Source organism: Onychostoma macrolepis, chromosome 11 (genome assembly GCF_012432095.1).
Source record: "Onychostoma macrolepis isolate SWU-2019 chromosome 11, ASM1243209v1, whole genome shotgun sequence".
Classification (NCBI taxonomy): domain Eukaryota; kingdom Metazoa; phylum Chordata; class Actinopteri; order Cypriniformes; family Cyprinidae; genus Onychostoma; species Onychostoma macrolepis.
The window spans coordinates 15,815,946-15,833,293 of NC_081165.1; the positions used below are offsets into that span (position 1 = coordinate 15,815,946).

General features: G+C 37.2%; 2 protein-coding genes across 5 annotated transcripts in view; one reads left to right on the forward strand and one right to left on the reverse strand.

Annotated features, from left to right (window-relative positions):
* On the forward strand, positions 1 to 4,854 carry klhdc7a (kelch domain containing 7A). Its single transcript, XM_058792478.1, has one exon. It carries the CDS (start codon positions 890 to 892, stop codon positions 3,161 to 3,163), a length of 2,274 nt encoding a protein of 757 aa, XP_058648461.1. The 5' UTR covers positions 1 to 889; the 3' UTR covers positions 3,164 to 4,854.
* A 152-nt stretch (positions 4,855 to 5,006) lies between these two features.
* The window catches only part of cfap107 (cilia and flagella associated protein 107), a 34,243-nt gene continuing 21,901 nt past the window's right edge, over positions 5,007 to 17,348 (reverse strand). Inside the window, exons 1-4 of one of the 4 annotated variants that reach the window (XM_058792481.1) lie at positions 12,985 to 13,101; positions 8,863 to 8,973; positions 7,119 to 7,293; positions 5,007 to 5,423 (exon numbers count right to left, since the gene is read on the reverse strand). In XM_058792481.1, coding sequence (XP_058648464.1) covers positions 5,167 to 5,423; positions 7,119 to 7,293; positions 8,863 to 8,934 — 504 coding nt within the window. In that variant the 5' untranslated portion in view covers positions 8,935 to 8,973; positions 12,985 to 13,101 and the 3' untranslated portion in view covers positions 5,007 to 5,166. Of the gene's footprint in view, positions 5,424 to 7,118; positions 7,294 to 8,862; positions 8,978 to 10,533; positions 10,779 to 12,984; positions 13,102 to 17,348 lie in introns of those variants that run through there. The other 3 variants (XM_058792482.1, XM_058792479.1, XM_058792480.1) reach the window with 3 other exon arrangements.

The following is a 17,348-nucleotide window of genomic DNA, read 5'->3' on the forward strand; positions in this document are numbered from 1 at the left end:
ACCATTCAGTCTAGCCAAGTGTTTATGGCTATTCTGATCATTTTCTATGATGGTAAGTCAATCATATTACAGTTGGTACCATTACAGGTTATGATACCTTACATTTAAAACAGTGTTCTTTTTTAAGGGTATGCAAATAATGCCTTTGGCAAATGCAAAGCTGCCTTATATCATCTCTCAAAGCCTTGCTAATCAACAACACTGTTATCATGTGTTCATGGGAAAGAACTTTGATCCTCAGCATTTGCTGTGCAAACAGCAGCATCCTGGTCACATAGTCTTGTATATCATTTAAATAGCCTATCAGCCATCTCCACCTCTTAAGTAAATTATATTCACCATTCTCACCGATTATGTTTGTAATAGCCAGGGTATGTTAGCTATTTTCATAATCAAATAGACATCATCCATTAAAACAAGATAATCTGGCATAAACACATAGTCATCACTCCATTCCCAATGTAATTAACATGTCTTGTTTTGTTTCATTGGGTTGCACTTTCTCTGCACTGGAGAAATGTCATCTTTATATATTACAATATGTAAGCTGACTTGCTAAAATTTGTAGTTATTGTCAATAAAATGTTAGTTCTTTGAGGAAACTAAAGGGTTAGATTAACCTCTGAAGCCCTGGTGTAGTGTGTTTTCATAGTGATCACCTGCACCAGGTGGAATGATACTGGTCCCCGCCCTCTGAGAACACAGGATGCAAATGCTCTTGTTGTACGTATCAGGTTTTTAGTCATTCTGTGGGAGGAGAGACAGCTGACAGTGTGCTTCTGCTTGCAGATACTAAACTACAACCTACAACACTGGCTGGAATACACTAGAGAACAAGCTTCAAATAAAATCCAATGTCCAGTGGACCACCATAGATTTCACTACAGAGATGCCAATTGCAGAATTGCTTGGAGTGCACTTTGACATGCAGCTCCTGGGCAAACTGACTCTATCCGTGGCTACCATGCTATTTGTTTCCTTGGTTTTCAGATTCTACAACTCCAGGGCACGAAACAGACGGCGAGGGAGTGAAAGAAGGGGTGTGCAGGCAACGCAAACAAGCAACAGCGCCTGCAATACTGTGCAAGAACCACAGAGTAGAGCTGCAAAGGATGAGTCTGACAGGGAAAATCGTTTTCAACAATCTTCAGAGAAACCCTTGCAAGAAAACCTTAAAAATGACAATTCTGCCTTGAAAAGGATTCAGCTTGAATCTATGGACTTGGACAGTTGTGCAAAGGAGGAACCTGCAAGTAAAAGAAACGCATTTGAAGATACAACTGAGGTGAAGAGTGTCAAACCAAAGTTGACCTTACAACTTCCTGGTGTGACCGAAAAAGGTCCAGGAAGTCCAAGTGGTCGCCGATCCCCAGTCCTAATGAAGAAGCTGGAAGGTGGCACGGGTGTTGGCAGGCAGCTGATACAAGACGTTGGTCACCAGGGCATGTTCTCAAGTTTTCAGTCAAAGGCAGAAATCAAAGTAGAGAATGCTGATCTTATCTTGGATGGGCCAGGGAATTTTAGAACAGGTGTCCATGGAAAGATCTACGAGTACTACGTAGAGTCCTCTTCTCATTTCATCTCAGATTTAAGCCCCACCCCGTCTGTCAGTCCAGTTTATGGTCAAAATGAAAACAGCACTTTGTTTAAATCACAATCATTGGATTTACCCAGTTTTAAGGACCGCTCTCGATCGCCAAGTCCACAACCTTCTAGTTTCATAATGCGAGATCTCGAAATTGCACCACGAATTGCCAACGAGTCTCTCTCGACATTCAAACCAACTGTGAGGTACAGCAGGCAAGTAGTCATCCGTCAGGACAGCTATCTAACTGCTGCCAGTGACTCAGAGCTTCCAATCCCATTGCCTACACAGAGGGCTTTAACACCTCGCAGCTGTTCTCCAGCACAACCCAATGACATCCCTTCAAGCCCATTACACTCTGATATAGCAAACCTGGATGCGCCAGAGGAACCACAAGTTGAAACTGTTGCCGGAGCAAAATTCTTACACTTTTCAGAGAACATGGGAAATGCAGAACTAGAGAGTCTAGCAGGGAAGCTCGATTTAGGCAACTGCTTGGAGGCTTTAACACTTGCAAAAAAACATGGTCACACTGCCCTTCAGCAAGCTGCTCTCCGTGTCATGTCTGATAATTACCTTCAGGTCCTCAGAGACCCAGGCCTCTTTGGCAGGCTGAAAGCAGGGGAGCGTGATCACATCCAAACACAACGCATGAGAGGAAGGAAGTGGTTAGTGGTTGCAGATATGGATTGCCCGGATTGGTGTAGACGTCCGTCACAGTCGACAGATTTAAAGTCTGAATCAGTTAATTTGTCCAGCGATATTTATTACTATGATGATTATAAGGACACGTGGCACCTTCATACCCACATTCCCCAGGAGGTGTTATCTAAAGGCTGTGCCATGTGCACCATGGATAATTATCTATTTATTGCTGTGGGTTTCCAAGGCCCAGACCGCGAAGCAACCCCTTCGAAGAAAGTGTACTGTTACAACCCAGTGACTTCCATTTGGAGTGAAATAAGCCCCATGAATGAGGCAAGGCCTCACTGCAAACTCGTGGCTCTGCAGGGCCATCTGTATGCCATTGGAGGCGAATGCCTATCAACGGTTGAGCGCTACGACCCCAGGACAAACCGGTGGACCTTTGTGGCACCTCTTCCTAATGAGACATTCGCCGTAGCTCACAAGGCCACAGCTTGCAACGGTGAACTGTTTGTTGCAGGGGGCACGTTGAGATACACCCTCTTGCGCTATAATCCCAAGACCAACACGTGGCGAGAGAGCATGATCATGGGCAGTAAGGACAAGACCACAGAAATGGTGGCGGTCAGGAACTTCTTGTACCGCTTTGATGTCAGTCCCCTGGGTATCAGCGTGTATCGCTTTCACGCAGTGGCCCGACTGTGGTACGAATGCTCTTCAATACGCCTCCCACATTGCACAGCCTTTCAGTGTGTGACTATGGACAATATTATCTACTGCGTGAGCCGTCAATTTACCTTGAGGTTCCTTGCAGATGAGGTATCTCCAAGCTTTGTTGCACAGGATTTGAAAGTGCTATCTCCAGCTAAAGGTATTTTGTTTCCATTTGTCCTTGTGCTACCTGACAGGACCACTCAACAAACTTGTGTTTAAAAAAAGGTCAGATCTTTCAAGTGGGAGGCTGTCTGGAAAGAATAAACACTCAGGACCATATTATGAACATGTTAAAGGAATGCACCTTTTTTAATTAGTGGCAATTGAGATAAAATATCAAGGCTATTACATGCAATTATTGTACAGCTAGATCACAATTACCCAGCACTTAATGATAAATAAATCTGCTGACGCAGTGGAGGCTATTTGTTTGTGTGGGCCTTCAAACCACTCTGATGTCTAAATCAACCTTTAATTCCTGGAAATGTCTTGTGCAAGTGCTTAAAATGTTTCAGTAAATATACCGCTTTTGAAACACTGTGTGGATAATGTTAACCAATCAATACTGTGTGTAGAATAAAGCCCCACTGCAATTGCGGAGCTGGCATCATAAACAACATCAATGGCTGCCATTAGTACAATTTATGTAAGCTCTCTAATTATATTCATAGCTTTTTTTTTCTTTCCTTTCTGCATATTTGCCGTTGTTTCTCTGCATATCACATGATTAATCTTACATGATACCGTCATGTTGTTATATAAAATGTAAATCTATGTTGTATCATATTTTGTTATGTATTTTTTTCCATGACATTTCTACAAAATTTGTCATTTGTCAGGGGATTTCTTACAGGTCAGTGGCTTTACTCGTGAAGAATCTTTTAATTTCTTAAAGCATTTTATGTCAACACTTTATGGTTCTTTGCAAAGACAGTTTAACATCACAAGCACTTTGGGGAGCCCAGAAGAAACGCTTATCTTTGTGTATTACATTAAACAATATAGAGAGAACTAATGACTTAATGGGTAAGGAAGGAAGAATCTAATGCTTTGCCTCTTCATGCACTTTTCTGTTTCTATCTTCTGAAGAACAGGGAATAAAATTCTCTCATCTATTATAAGTGAGTCTTGGTTCTTGTGTTAGACTTCAATATATAATGAGTTCTGACAAAATGTGTGGTTGCAGCAAGAGGCGTTTGTGTGACCAGGATCTTAATTAAATTTAAATGCAATTATGCTGTCAAAAGCAAAGCAATCACATAATCAATTTATGTTAATGAAAGTATACAATACAATCACCGTGACAATCGCGTATGCATATGTGATCAAAGTAAGAAGGCATGCAGAGGAGTGTGTGCTGTGAAGCAATTCCCTGTGACGTCTCATTGCTCTCTGTGTGTGTAACTCTAGCACCATCATGTGGGGGAGATCTCAAGGTCTGATGGAATCTCAACAGAACTAATTCAGTGACACATATGCAAAAAGACACATAGTTGGAACGTTCCACAGGCTAGCAGAAGAACACCGTGAGATAAAACCTACACAGTAGGAGAAGTGTGAACAGATGGTTGGATGTAAAATATAGTGTCCGATTCCTTGTAATTAAACACTTTGATTCAACATAATTAAACACTTAATGGGATGGGAGTTAGGAAAGTCCCCTTAGAGTATGTCGATGAATGACTCGGCTGTCTGAACTAGCGCTGTGGTCCAAGTTAACTGTTGATTCAATGCTATTTTAGTGCAATAACGAAGCATGTCATTTCCTGAGAAAGAGCTTTGCAGGTTATTTTTTGGTTAACACAGCTGGGTTCTCTTTCACTCACTGTGTGCATGAAAAACCTGTAAAGCTCTTAAATACTGATGACCATTATTATTTCAGAGGGATTCAAACATTTGATTCTCCAACTAAAGCACAAGCTGCTGTTTGGGTCATCTCAAATCATGCTGAAGAACATAATTTTTACACACACTTGTGGAGTTCAGCTTTTCAATTTAATACATAAAAGTGCTGATAATTAATGCATTAAATACTAAAAGTATTTGAACTTTTGGACCACACTGCAGTGTATATCTTTTATTTGTCTTTGTGCAAACACAGTGAAATGCTCCTGTTTCTTTGGTTTTAAGTGCCATTAATCAATAAAACAAGGCATTCCAAGCCCTCTCTCCAGGTTGGGGCCAGTCTGTGCGGTACTGGAGGGCTGAAGGTGGGGTAAGGGTCACAGCAGGCTGGCTGGATTACTGGAGACCTGCCTGCAGGGTTTGTGTTTCAGTGCCAGGTCCTCGTTGCTGAGGTTGGCAGGGAGCTGACTGCTGGAGAAGCGCTTGGGCATGCTGACGTGGTGAGAATAACAGAAGGCGCTGATGGGGTGCAGAGGGTATGAAGCCCTGTACTCGCTTAGTGTGGGCACAACTGCCCGCTGTTGCTCCATGCGAGCCCGCCAAGAAGACGCCAAGCCAAAATTAGTAGGGGGGCCTGTGTGTAAGAAACAAAGGGAGGCAGAGAGGGGAAAAAGAGACACGTCACAAAGAGGAACATGTTCAAACAGACTGTGTGTAGTTTCTGTGCCACTAGCGTCGAAAAAGTAATGATTCAACAAAAAGACCAACATCGAGAATACCACAGAAAGAACAGGGATATTATCACCAGCGAAAACTATTTAAACATTTCTGTTCAACAAAATAAAGCTGTAATAAAATAGAAATATTAGATGAAAATTCAAAGATAATTAGCAAAATTAGAAAAGAAAAAAAAATTGAACTTGCACCGAAGCACTAAAATTACTACCTAGAAATACAACTGAAATAAAAATACACTGTACCTAAATAGTAATATTCAATGAAAGAAGTGCAAAATTACTGAAAACTAAAATTAAAACTACAACAGAATATAAATAATACCAGCCTATGAATGGCTTACTTGTAGTTTTTTAAAGAATGTAAACACATTAGTGTTAAATGGATAGTTACTTTTAAAGGTGAACTGTTAATCACTGAAACTGGATCAAATCAGTAACTTGAACAGTTTAGCGAATCATTCAGAGATGTTTTATGAACTGGATCAGTTGATTCATTCAAGTCAGACAAATTCTTGCCGTGTCCCAATTTGCATACTATCCATTCTAAATAGTATTCAAAATTAGCAATAGTTTGAGTTTGAAGTGCAGATTCATACACACCCTAACGTCTAATATTGCCCACAACGCTGCATGTTGGATGAGGATGCAATTACAACTACAAACTTTAAAAACTACAAACATGGCTTATACAGTATGTGAGATCAACGATTAAGTAGAGCAAGGGGTTTGAGCCATTAATTAATCAGTATCTAACCTGGTTAAAAAATAATAAGTAAGATTACCAATGTTATATTTCATCTGCAACAACATTGTGAAATTTGGTCATAAACTTTAAAATACATCGTTGTACATGAAGAAAGTTCTTGGCATGAAAGACAAGTGACTGGCATATCAATGTGCCTCTCCATTTCTCTCCAATACGGTAGGAAATGAAATGTGAAGGATGTTAACTGAGATAAGATGATTTACAGAGCAGCTTAAAGGATGACAGGATGCACATAACAAAGTGACAGAGTCATGATGAAGTAATATGTCCCAAACCTTGCCTACTATTATGCTACACACTCAGAAGTATGTACTTTTTCTTCAAAAAGAGAGTACATACTTTTAGGGCATAGTATAAGTAGGCAAATTGGGATGCAGCATCAAAAAAATTATCAATCAAACATCACTACTTTTCTAATGAACTTTTATGAGAACAGAGTGAGTGAATTGCTTTGAGTGAATCACCTCACACAAAGCTATACTGTGAGTCACGAGAATCACTTTTAGGGTATTTCCATCTGTTTAAAACTTGAAAACAAATGAAATCATAAGGGTTTGGAACAACATGCATGTGACTTAATTTTGTGTGAACTATTCATTTAAATTACACACTGACAAATCACTGACATCAGTTTCTCATTCACATTTGCCTTGGTTATTTTTGTCTATGCTCTAATAAAGAAATACCGTACATTAAATAAAATAAAAGCCAATGTGTTAATATAACTGATATCCATAACCATTTACAGGGATGTTCTCCAACATTAATTCAAAACGCAGACTGAACTGCATTAAAACCCATCTGGAGTCAAAGGAATGCTTAATACCTTGGATTGGGTGATCTGACCTCTCTGGGACCCTGGCCAGTTTGAAAGAGTTCCAGGAGTGCAGTGTGGGCAGAGAGGAGGAGGCCTGCCGCCCATACGACTCATCATACTGAGACACCAGGCAGTGGGAGGAGGGGACGTCATGATGAGAAAATAACTGCCTTAAGGGAAGACCCTGAATTAAACCCACACACATGGTTTATCAGATCAGTGAAGGACAAAACGGATCATTCACAATGCAAACTAAATATACATTGCTTATAATATGGAATGCCTGACAGAGATTATAATATATATATATATATATATATATACACACACACACACACACACACACACACATACATATATATACATACAGTATATACATATATATATATATATATATATCAATAACAGATTAATTTGAAGTATGTTATATATATATATATATATATATATATAAAACATACTTCCAGTTCTATCATCCTGAAATCACTAGGTTGTTTGAATGGGTTTAAGAGCATGTAAGAATCTTTTGTTGCTCACAGAGCTTATTTTCTGCAATAATCCAAAGACCAATGGAAAACCCTTTAGTGTTTTTGTTGAGGGAACCACAAAAATGTGTCATCCCTGCAGCAAAGTCGCCTAATAAATAAAATATATATGTGACCCTGGACTACAAAACCAGTAATAAGGGTAAATTTTTCGAAATTGAGATTTATACATAATCTGAAAATTGAATAACTAAGCTTTCCATTGATGTATGGTTTGTTAGGATTGGACGATATTTGATATTTGAGATACAACTATTTGAAAATCTGGAATCTGAGGGTGCAAAAAAATCTAAATATTGAGAAGATCGCCTTTAAATTTGTCCAAATTACTAATAAAAAATTAAGTTTTTATATATTTACAGTAGGAAATTTACAAAATATCTCCATGGAACATGATCTTTACTTAATGTCCTAATGATTTTTGGCATAAAAGAAAAATCAATTTTTTTTTTGACCCATACAATGTATTTTTGGCTATTGCTACAAATACACCCCAGCGACTTAAGACTGGTTTTGTGGTCCAGGGTCACATATGTGAACAATACTGATTGTTAGTTTAAATTATTTTGTAATTTTACTTGCATATTATCTTAAAACATCTGCAAAGAAAGAAAATAGCCCATTACAATGTACAAAACAATTCACCTAACAACAAGTTGAACACTGCACAAATATTACAGTAATATGTATTAAAATTAATATTTAGTATTCTTAATTTTCGCTACAATCGATAAATAATAAGCAAAATGGTGCTAGCTGCAAAGCAGCACTGGTTTTTGTTACCCAGATGAGTGGTCTAAAATAAAGCGCAATCAGAATCAAGTTTTCCAGAGTGCTGAGTAATTATATGTAAGTCAACTTATATATTATTATTATTTAAAGTGAAATATGCATTAGCATGCAAAGAATTGCCTCCCACTACTACCAAAGTTTTTGGAACTTAGTTTGAAAGTCAAAATTAATTTTTACTTTTAAACACTTGAATTCACTTGAAGAGATTGCAAATAAAGTATCACAATTATTATTCAGTTTTACAATAACAGTTCAGAACTCCAAGAAGATGCAAAGGACTGTTATTTTGGAGTTTAATAACATGTTTCACGTCTATGTACGCCTGTCGACCAGCATCAAAACCGAATGTGATTTGCTCACTGTTGTGTTTGTGATGTTTGGTAAATGATGCATGAACTGATGAATTTGTCCCAAACCTCTGATCTGCGAAAAGCCCTTTGGCACATGACAGCATCGGGCCTGTGTGACATGTGGGGCATGTAGTCCATCCTGTAGCTGCTGTTCCCCGTCTTGCAGTCCTGAGTAAACTGTCTCAACACACACACATAAGAAAGACAGAAACACTCAGCAAACAAATCCCACGCTCAGCAGAGCTTGCGGTCCCTTATTGATCGTAGATGTACTGTTCCTGACTAGGGGACTGCAGAACGACTTGCATCAATCCCATTTGTCTGCCTCAAGTCTGTGCTGACCAGGCTGATCAGCAGCGCTAATCACTTTTGCATGGATCTGAGCACTGTCTGAGGAACTGCACCCTTTTCAGGGTTTACACATTGCATACTGACAAGTGCTTAAGTAGTGTGTTAACTACTCGAAACAAGAACGATTAGAGATTGTCTAATGATCACCAATATATGTCAGAAGCTAAAAACATTTTTAATGCAATATTGAAATAAATCAGCAACTTTGAATTCAGTATGTTGGAACAAAATTCTTGGTTTCAGTATTTACTACATGTTATTATGATTTTTTTTGAGCCAATAGGTTTTCATCAGATTCACCAAACCTTTTACAAGCAGATGCGAGGACCTGACGATGTGAATGCCAAATATGAGTATTTTCATATTTACTATTAATTCATTTAATAGTTAATACATTTTAAAGTTTTTAGCCCAATTCAGACAGATCCCACTGAACAATATTTAAGCCCAACATTTTTGTTTCTTATTCAAGAAACCTTTTCATTCAAAATAACTATAACTTACAATTTCATGCTGACTTCAAAGTAGTATGGCCAAAGGCAAAAAAAAAATCACTACAAGCACTAGGTCTGCAATATTGAATTGTATCGAAAAATTCAGTATACTGATTTTTTTAAAATAAAATTCAACTTCTGACTTATAATAAAATTATAGCAGGAACAGTGCATAATGACATTTAGCTTCAGTTAGTATCAGTTTAGAATACTAATTAAAATATATTAATTTTAAAAATACAGGAACAAAATTATTAAATAAACATTCTGAAAGCACAGAAGATAGGCCTACGAATGATAATTGAATATAACTTTACAGTAGTAACAGTAAATACTATATTTTATTTTATGATATGAAAAATAGGCTAAATATGATATTTACCATCTAACCATGTCATGTCAACAAATGGCAAAGTGTCCAGGTATTTATTATGACGTTAATTTTTGTGCCACCTAGTGGTTTAAAAGAGAATAAAGTCAAACCCCGTTGTATTCCACTGCTTCTTGAAATCAGCATTGATTAGACTATATTTATGTATTTATTGTAGACTTTGTTATTAAGCGAAACAAACTTTTTGATATATCCACAATATTATATATAGGCCAATAAATAAAAATAAAAACAGATTAGATTCGCGTGCATTTTGTTATAAAATCAAACAACAATAATTGAGGAAAGAAAACAACTTTCGTTACGTCTGTCGAATAATCACGAGAAAATTAAGTAGTTTTTATTTCGAAACCACGAGAAAATTAAGTCGTGATATAAAACAACTTTTGTTATGTCGAGATCACAAGTCAGTTAAGTCGAGAAATCCACACAACACAATTCTATCAATAAACTATGGATACGAAATTACATTAATCTTGATAAAGCAACACATATACCTACATGTAATCTCTCCTCCGCCCAATTATCAATGAGTACTTTGTTGCTGTATTTACAAGGCTGACTCATTCTAAAGCAGCAGAGCCGTCGATGCAAGTGATCGTCTAGAGTTCTGTTGCCATGGATACACCAAACACTGGGGGCGAATTTCAAACTTACGTGAGCATGATCACTATGACATACTTCCTACTCCCTTCGAAGGGCAGAGCTCTTTCAAGTGGGTTCTTTTAAGGGTGTAGGCCAGTGGTTCTCAACCTTTTTTGGGCCAGCGCCCCCCTACCCATTCTCCAGGTCCCTCACCGGCCCCCAACAAATAAAACAGTCTAATTGTCTTCACTGAACATTACAGTTGATTATTATTTCGTGTTTATAATGAAGACTGTTATTTTTACAGTACTATTCAAATGTATGCGGTCATTATGATTTTTAAGAAATTAAGTTAATTTAAGGATACATTGAATTGATCGAATAAGACAGTGAAGTACTTTTTTTTACAGTGAAATATTTGAAAATAAGTGTAATAAGAATAATTTAAGCTTAGTTTTTAAGCATGTTTGGTGATTTTCATTACTACAGCTTCAATGATGATGAGATCTGATATACCTTGCCCCAAATTTAAAGAGACTTGATAAAAAAAAAAAATATCCTGTTTAGACTATATCCACAGGGACATAAAAAAAAAAAAAAAAAACAGATTTTAGTTTGTTCTTCTGTTCCTGGAACTCTTGTCTTGAACACCCTTTACTACTGTCATATGTATGGATGTTTTCAATTAGCCTTCAGTGAAAAATAACAATATGTATCCCTTAGTTTTAGAAAATACCCTTTTTTTGAATTTCCTTTTTTTCTGACATAGTAGACATGGTAATTTTGGTGGGTAAATACCACATTTACACTTGAAAATGGAAGGAATATAAACCCTCTTTTAATATATTTCATAAATTCTGCATGTGACAATATTTCAAAGTTTGCTTACAAATACTTACAAAGTACAACCCCAATTCCAGAAAAGTTGGGATGTATTGTAAAATGCAATAAAATCAAGAACCTGTGATTTGTTAGTTCTCATTAACTTTTATTTAATTGGCAGAAGTACAAAGAAAATATTTCCAATGTACAGTGGTGTGAAAAAGTGTTGGCCCCCTTCCTGATTTTTAAATATTTTGCATGTTTGTCACACTTTAATGTTTCAGATCATCAAACTAATTTAAATATTAATCAAAGATAACACAAGTAAACACAACATGCAGTTTTTAAATGAAGTTTTCTATAATGAAGGGAAAACAAAATCCAAACCCACATGGCCCTGTGTGAAAAAGTGCTTGCCCCCTCCTATTAAATCATGAAAGAACTGTGATTAACCACATTATTTTAGAAAGCTGAGATAAATTTCACTAGACAAACCCAGGCCTGATTACTGCCAAACCTGTTGAATCAAGAAATCACTTAAATAGAACCTGTCTGACAAAGTGAAGCATGTTTAAAGAGCAACACATCATTCTTAAGAAATTCATAAACAGATGAGAAACAAAATAGTTTACATGTATCAGTCTGGAAAGGGTTATAAAGCCATTTCTAAGGCTTTGGGACTCCAGCAAACCATGGTCAGAGCCATTATCCACAAATGGAGAAAACTTGGAACAGTGGTGAACCTTCCCAGGAGTGGCCGGCCTACCAAAATTACTCCAAGAGCACAAAGACGACTCATCCAGGAGGTCATAAAAGAACCCAGAACAACATCTAAAGAACTGCAGGCCTCACTTGCCTCAATTAAGTACAGTGTTTATGATTCAACAATAAGAAAGAGACTGGGCAAAAACAGCATCCATGGGAGAGTTCCAAGGCAAAAGCCATTGCTGACCAAAAATAACACACAGGCTCACATTTGCCAAAAAAATGCAAGCTGCTTTGCAGCTTCAGAACCTGGATGACTTGTTATAATTGCTGGAACAGCCTGGTCTCATGTTTATATGTAGGTATTAATACGTAACATTTACAAACACAAAATTTAAATTTTTGTAAGTTTTTGTTGATGCTAAAACGTACAATTTAGACATATTTCAACATTTAAAACGTACAAATCGATACGTATTTTTAGCTAAAAAACGTAAAAATATTTACGTATCTTTTATATCATTAAGATATTCGAATCAATGCATTTTTATCATTTTATCTACAAGCGATTTAGACTTTTACACCCCTTAACCTACCCCCAACCTAAACCTACCCATTTTATAGCGAATATAAAATGATATCAAACGCAATTGACCGAAACATGCAGGAAAATAACCATTTTAGTAATAATATAGCATTAAAAATGTTTTTATAGTCGCTAATCCCACTCCTACATCTAAGCCTAAACATAGATATTTCTGTACAGTATAAGAAAAACATGAAAGGCAGGTAAATACAATTACAATCATTAATTTATTGCAAAAATGTCAAAAGTACTACCAAAAGTAATCCAAGTGACGATGCGTTGCAACCGCAGTCCTCTCTGGCGGAATACAGTAGGTTTGTGTGAGGTACAGAGCAGAATTTATGTTATTAATCGCTGAAAATATTACCCAGATTATTTTCCTGATCCTCTCCCTCTCAGTGAACTCGTGAAGGCGCTCGCGTGCTGGCATCATTCAAATACACACCTCACCAGAAACACGGCATGTCGCAATCTGTGACGAATGCTGGCGAGAGCCAATGAGCGTTCGATTATCCTGCCGTAAAACCTGTAGTTTGAAGCGGCAACATTTGAATTCGTAACTAACTCGTCAGTCAGCGCGGGCTTTGCAGTTTACTGTCGCTGGACTCGCTGCTCGGGATGGAGATGAAGATCGCCGGATAAAGGCTTGGATTTGGGTCTGTTCCTCGCAGTCGTATGGATTCTGAAGATCTGGATTACAGCGCACGAATAAAATCGTTTCATTTCGTAATTATGTTGTGGTTTTGATGTTTTTTTTATAGTTCTATTGTCAGTCACAGCATGTCGGAGAAAACGCCTTTTGTGGCCCATGGCAAACAAAGTAAACATTACATGACAAGTAAAGGTTAAACGATTTCAAATGTTATTTATTTTAAGGTTTAAAGTGAAGTCTTGTTTAACATTATGTAGGCCTATTCTTGGAAACGTGCTTGCAGCAGAAATCACAAAACAAAACGAAAAGTTATCATTTCGAATTAAGTAAACGAGTAACGTAAACTATTTAATGATGCAATTGAAAACAAGGTAATTGATATGACAACTAATAAAATTAATGCAGTGATTTCAATATTCATAAGAATTTATTTTTAGATGTCGTCAATACGTCAGTTTTGTACGTTTAAATGCTGAAAATACTTAAATATTTGTACGTTTAGATGCTGAAAATACGTAAGTATTGTACGTTTTAGTGCCTGTAAAAACGTAAGTAAATGTACGTTTTATAGAACCACATTTTACGTAAAATACATACGAATTATCATGAGATCACATTGGCTGGAACCATGAATTCTGCACTCTATCAGAAAATCCTGAAGGAGAATGTCCAGCCATCACTTTGTGACCTCAAGCTCAAGTGCACTTGGGTTATGCAGCAGGACAATGATTCCAAACACAGCAGCAAGTCCACCTCTGCATTCTGCAAAGAAGAGTGGGCCAAAATTCCTCCACAGCGATGTGAAAGACTCATTGCCAGTTATCGCAAACGCTTGATTGCAGTTGTTGCTGCGAAGGGTGGCACAACCAGTTATTAGGTTTAGGGGGCAAGCACTTTTTCACACAGGGCCATGTGGGTTTGGATTTTGTTTTCCCTTCATAATAGATAACTTCATTTAAAAACTGCATGTTGTGGTTACTTGTGTTATCTTTGATTAATATTTAAATTTGTTTGATGATCTGAAACATTAAAGTGTGACAAACATGCAAAAAATCAGGAAGGGGGCCAACACTTTTTCACACCACTGTATATATACACTGCCATCAAGATGACGTCTTTCATGGGAAGTCCATGGTTATTAGATCAAGACAATGCAAGCTCTCATTTTGCATCTGCTACAACAACATGGTTTCATAGACACATGTGCATGTGACTGACTGGCCAGCAGATCTGTCTCCTATTGAACATGTACGGCCCATCATGAAAAGAAGAATCAGACAACGATGACCACAGATTGATGGGCATCTGAAGTCTTGTATCTAGTTTGGGCAAGATTTTGCTCACAAAACTTTTAAGAATTAGTATCCTCAATTTCCAAACAATTAAGCATTGTAATTAAAAGGGAAAATTGATGTGACACAGTGTTAAACATGCCTCTGTCCCAGCTCTTTTGGAGTGTGTTGCAGCCATCAAAATCAAAATTAGTTCATATTTACAAAATAAAATTTGGCCAGTATAAACATTGGATATTTTTCTTTGTACTTCAGTCAATTAAATATAGGTTAAAGAGAATGAACACATAACATTTTCTTGATTGTATGGCATTTCACAAAACATCCCAACTTTTTCTGGAATTGGGGTTATAGAAAGATGAAAATGCTGAAAATGCTTCTCATTTTCAAAATAGTTATTATTTTAGTGCAGTCCTGATTTATATCTTTCTTATATAAATTAAATAATTAAATTGATATTCTTGTTATTATCAATTCAATTTCAAATCTTGCTTTTTCTTGTTGTGGTGTGCCAACTATAATAATAAAAATAAAAAATATTTATTGAGCAGCAATCAGCATAATTTTTCTGAAGGATGTGACACTGAAAGCTGGAGTAATAGAGCTTTAGCATGAGAGGAAAACATATTTCAGAATATATTCAAATAGAAAGCAGTTCTTTCAAATTGTAGATTTACTGTTTTTACTGTATTTTCTATCAAATAAATGCGGACTTGCTGCAGAAAGGATTAGACTTATTAATCTTTTTTGAATGGTGGTATAGGCTAGGCCATATTTTATTTATAATATATATCTTAAAAGCATGTATTTTAACCCAACACTGAATGGCACATGGCATCCATGACATATTTGATTTGACTGGACTTGAAATATTATCATAAGTTTCCCAAGCCACGTGAATTTAGAAATTTGTCAATCAGCAAACAAAAATCATTTATATTATTTTTTTCTAAACAAGAAAAAGCATCTGATGCTTCATTGTGTCTAAATGCATATTGGCTTCACGGGAAGTTCATCAGCTGCGCTACAGAAAGCCGAGCGAACACTGAAGTAAAGAGTCGTTGCTATGGAAATGATACACTGTCTAGTCTAGAAGCGGTAGTTTTAACACTACTACACCGGGCGCGAACGGCGCGACACGTTGCGTCAAAGTAGCCTACATGGATCCCCTTATAATAAGTTGTTCAGTAATGAGTGCAAGCGCTACAGTAAACGGATGCCGCGTTCTATTTCTGACGCACTCAACGCGCTTGCGCTACCGACAAGTTGACAAATAGATACAGAAAGTGCGCTTTGATCCAGTGTAGAGACGGTGTTAGGATGTTGCAGACCATTTTGTTTTGCAAGGTTCAGCTCATATATCCTTGGTGTAAACTCGCCTAAACCAAACGCCCCCCAAGAACAGCTCAGCGCCCCCCTTTCAAAAATATTGCTTCCAGCGCCCCCGGATGCCCTCCGAAGTCCGAACGCCCCGTACCACCCCCGTTGAGAAACACTAGTGTAGGCAATTACTGTTTGGTGTAAGCTTTTGGACCTCCCAGGCAAAGGGTCTGTTTGACCAAATGTTACCTTGACAACGCTGCGTCTGCGGGCGGCTTTCAGTTACAACTAACTAACTAAATAAATATTATTCAATATAATTGTGTCTAATTGTGTCTAAATTAAAGTACTTGAGTATAGGCTTTGTAGTAGCAGAAACTGCTGAACATGCAAATAAATAGATGTCAGATTAAAATTTTTGCCTTTTAGTATTCACAGACGGTCCATATCGCGACTTAATACTTTGTTGGCCATTACTTAGATACTTGTATAAAGATTAATGTTGATTATATACCTAGTTCACCCAAAAATGAAAACTGCCATTTAATCTTCCTCCTGTCATTCCATCCCATAAAAAAGTGTGCATCTTCATGACAAGAATGAAGATATTTAACTCAAAACTCTGACACTTCAAAATAAACCATAAAATAAATCCATATGAATGGTGTTGTTTAATCTAGTTTTGGGCCAAAGTGTTCTATGAATGGTAATGGGCAGTTTCAGTTATATTTCCACTTGAACTTGGTTATGCATGGTCTGATTATTAACCATTTTTGATCCGGAAATGTTAACCAAACATGCTGAACCGTGCTTTAGAATGCCTGTAGTTGCTGCCTGTAGTCATTTTTTGCCTAGCCACCAGTAGCTCTGTAGCTGGCCAAGCGTGCTATTTGAGCGAAGTATACAAGTTAATAGTAAAATTAAAAGAAATATTTCATCCTTCATAACTTGGGTGCTATTTACATCTGGTACCATATCTTAACTCTTGCATTACCAAGGCAATGACTGACACATTGTGTTGCATTCCAAAGAGCTCTGTTAACAGCCCAACAGTGAAAAATGAAACCACATCTGTATCGACTTGGGTCGGATCGGCACAGAATGGAATGGTTAAGCAAAGAGAATGGTTTAGCCCTACGTTGGAAAAGTGGTTCAAGTCTTCTAAAGAGACCTGATCGTTATATATGATCAACTGTCTAAAGTTTTGGGTAAATAGACAATCAGTTGAAGGACAGAAATGTCTCTGATTTTATTGAAAATGCCTTCATTTGTGTTCCGAAAATAAAAACTGATGGGTGAGCAAATGATGACAAACATTTCAAGTTTGGGTGAACTAACCCAATGGCATGGCAGT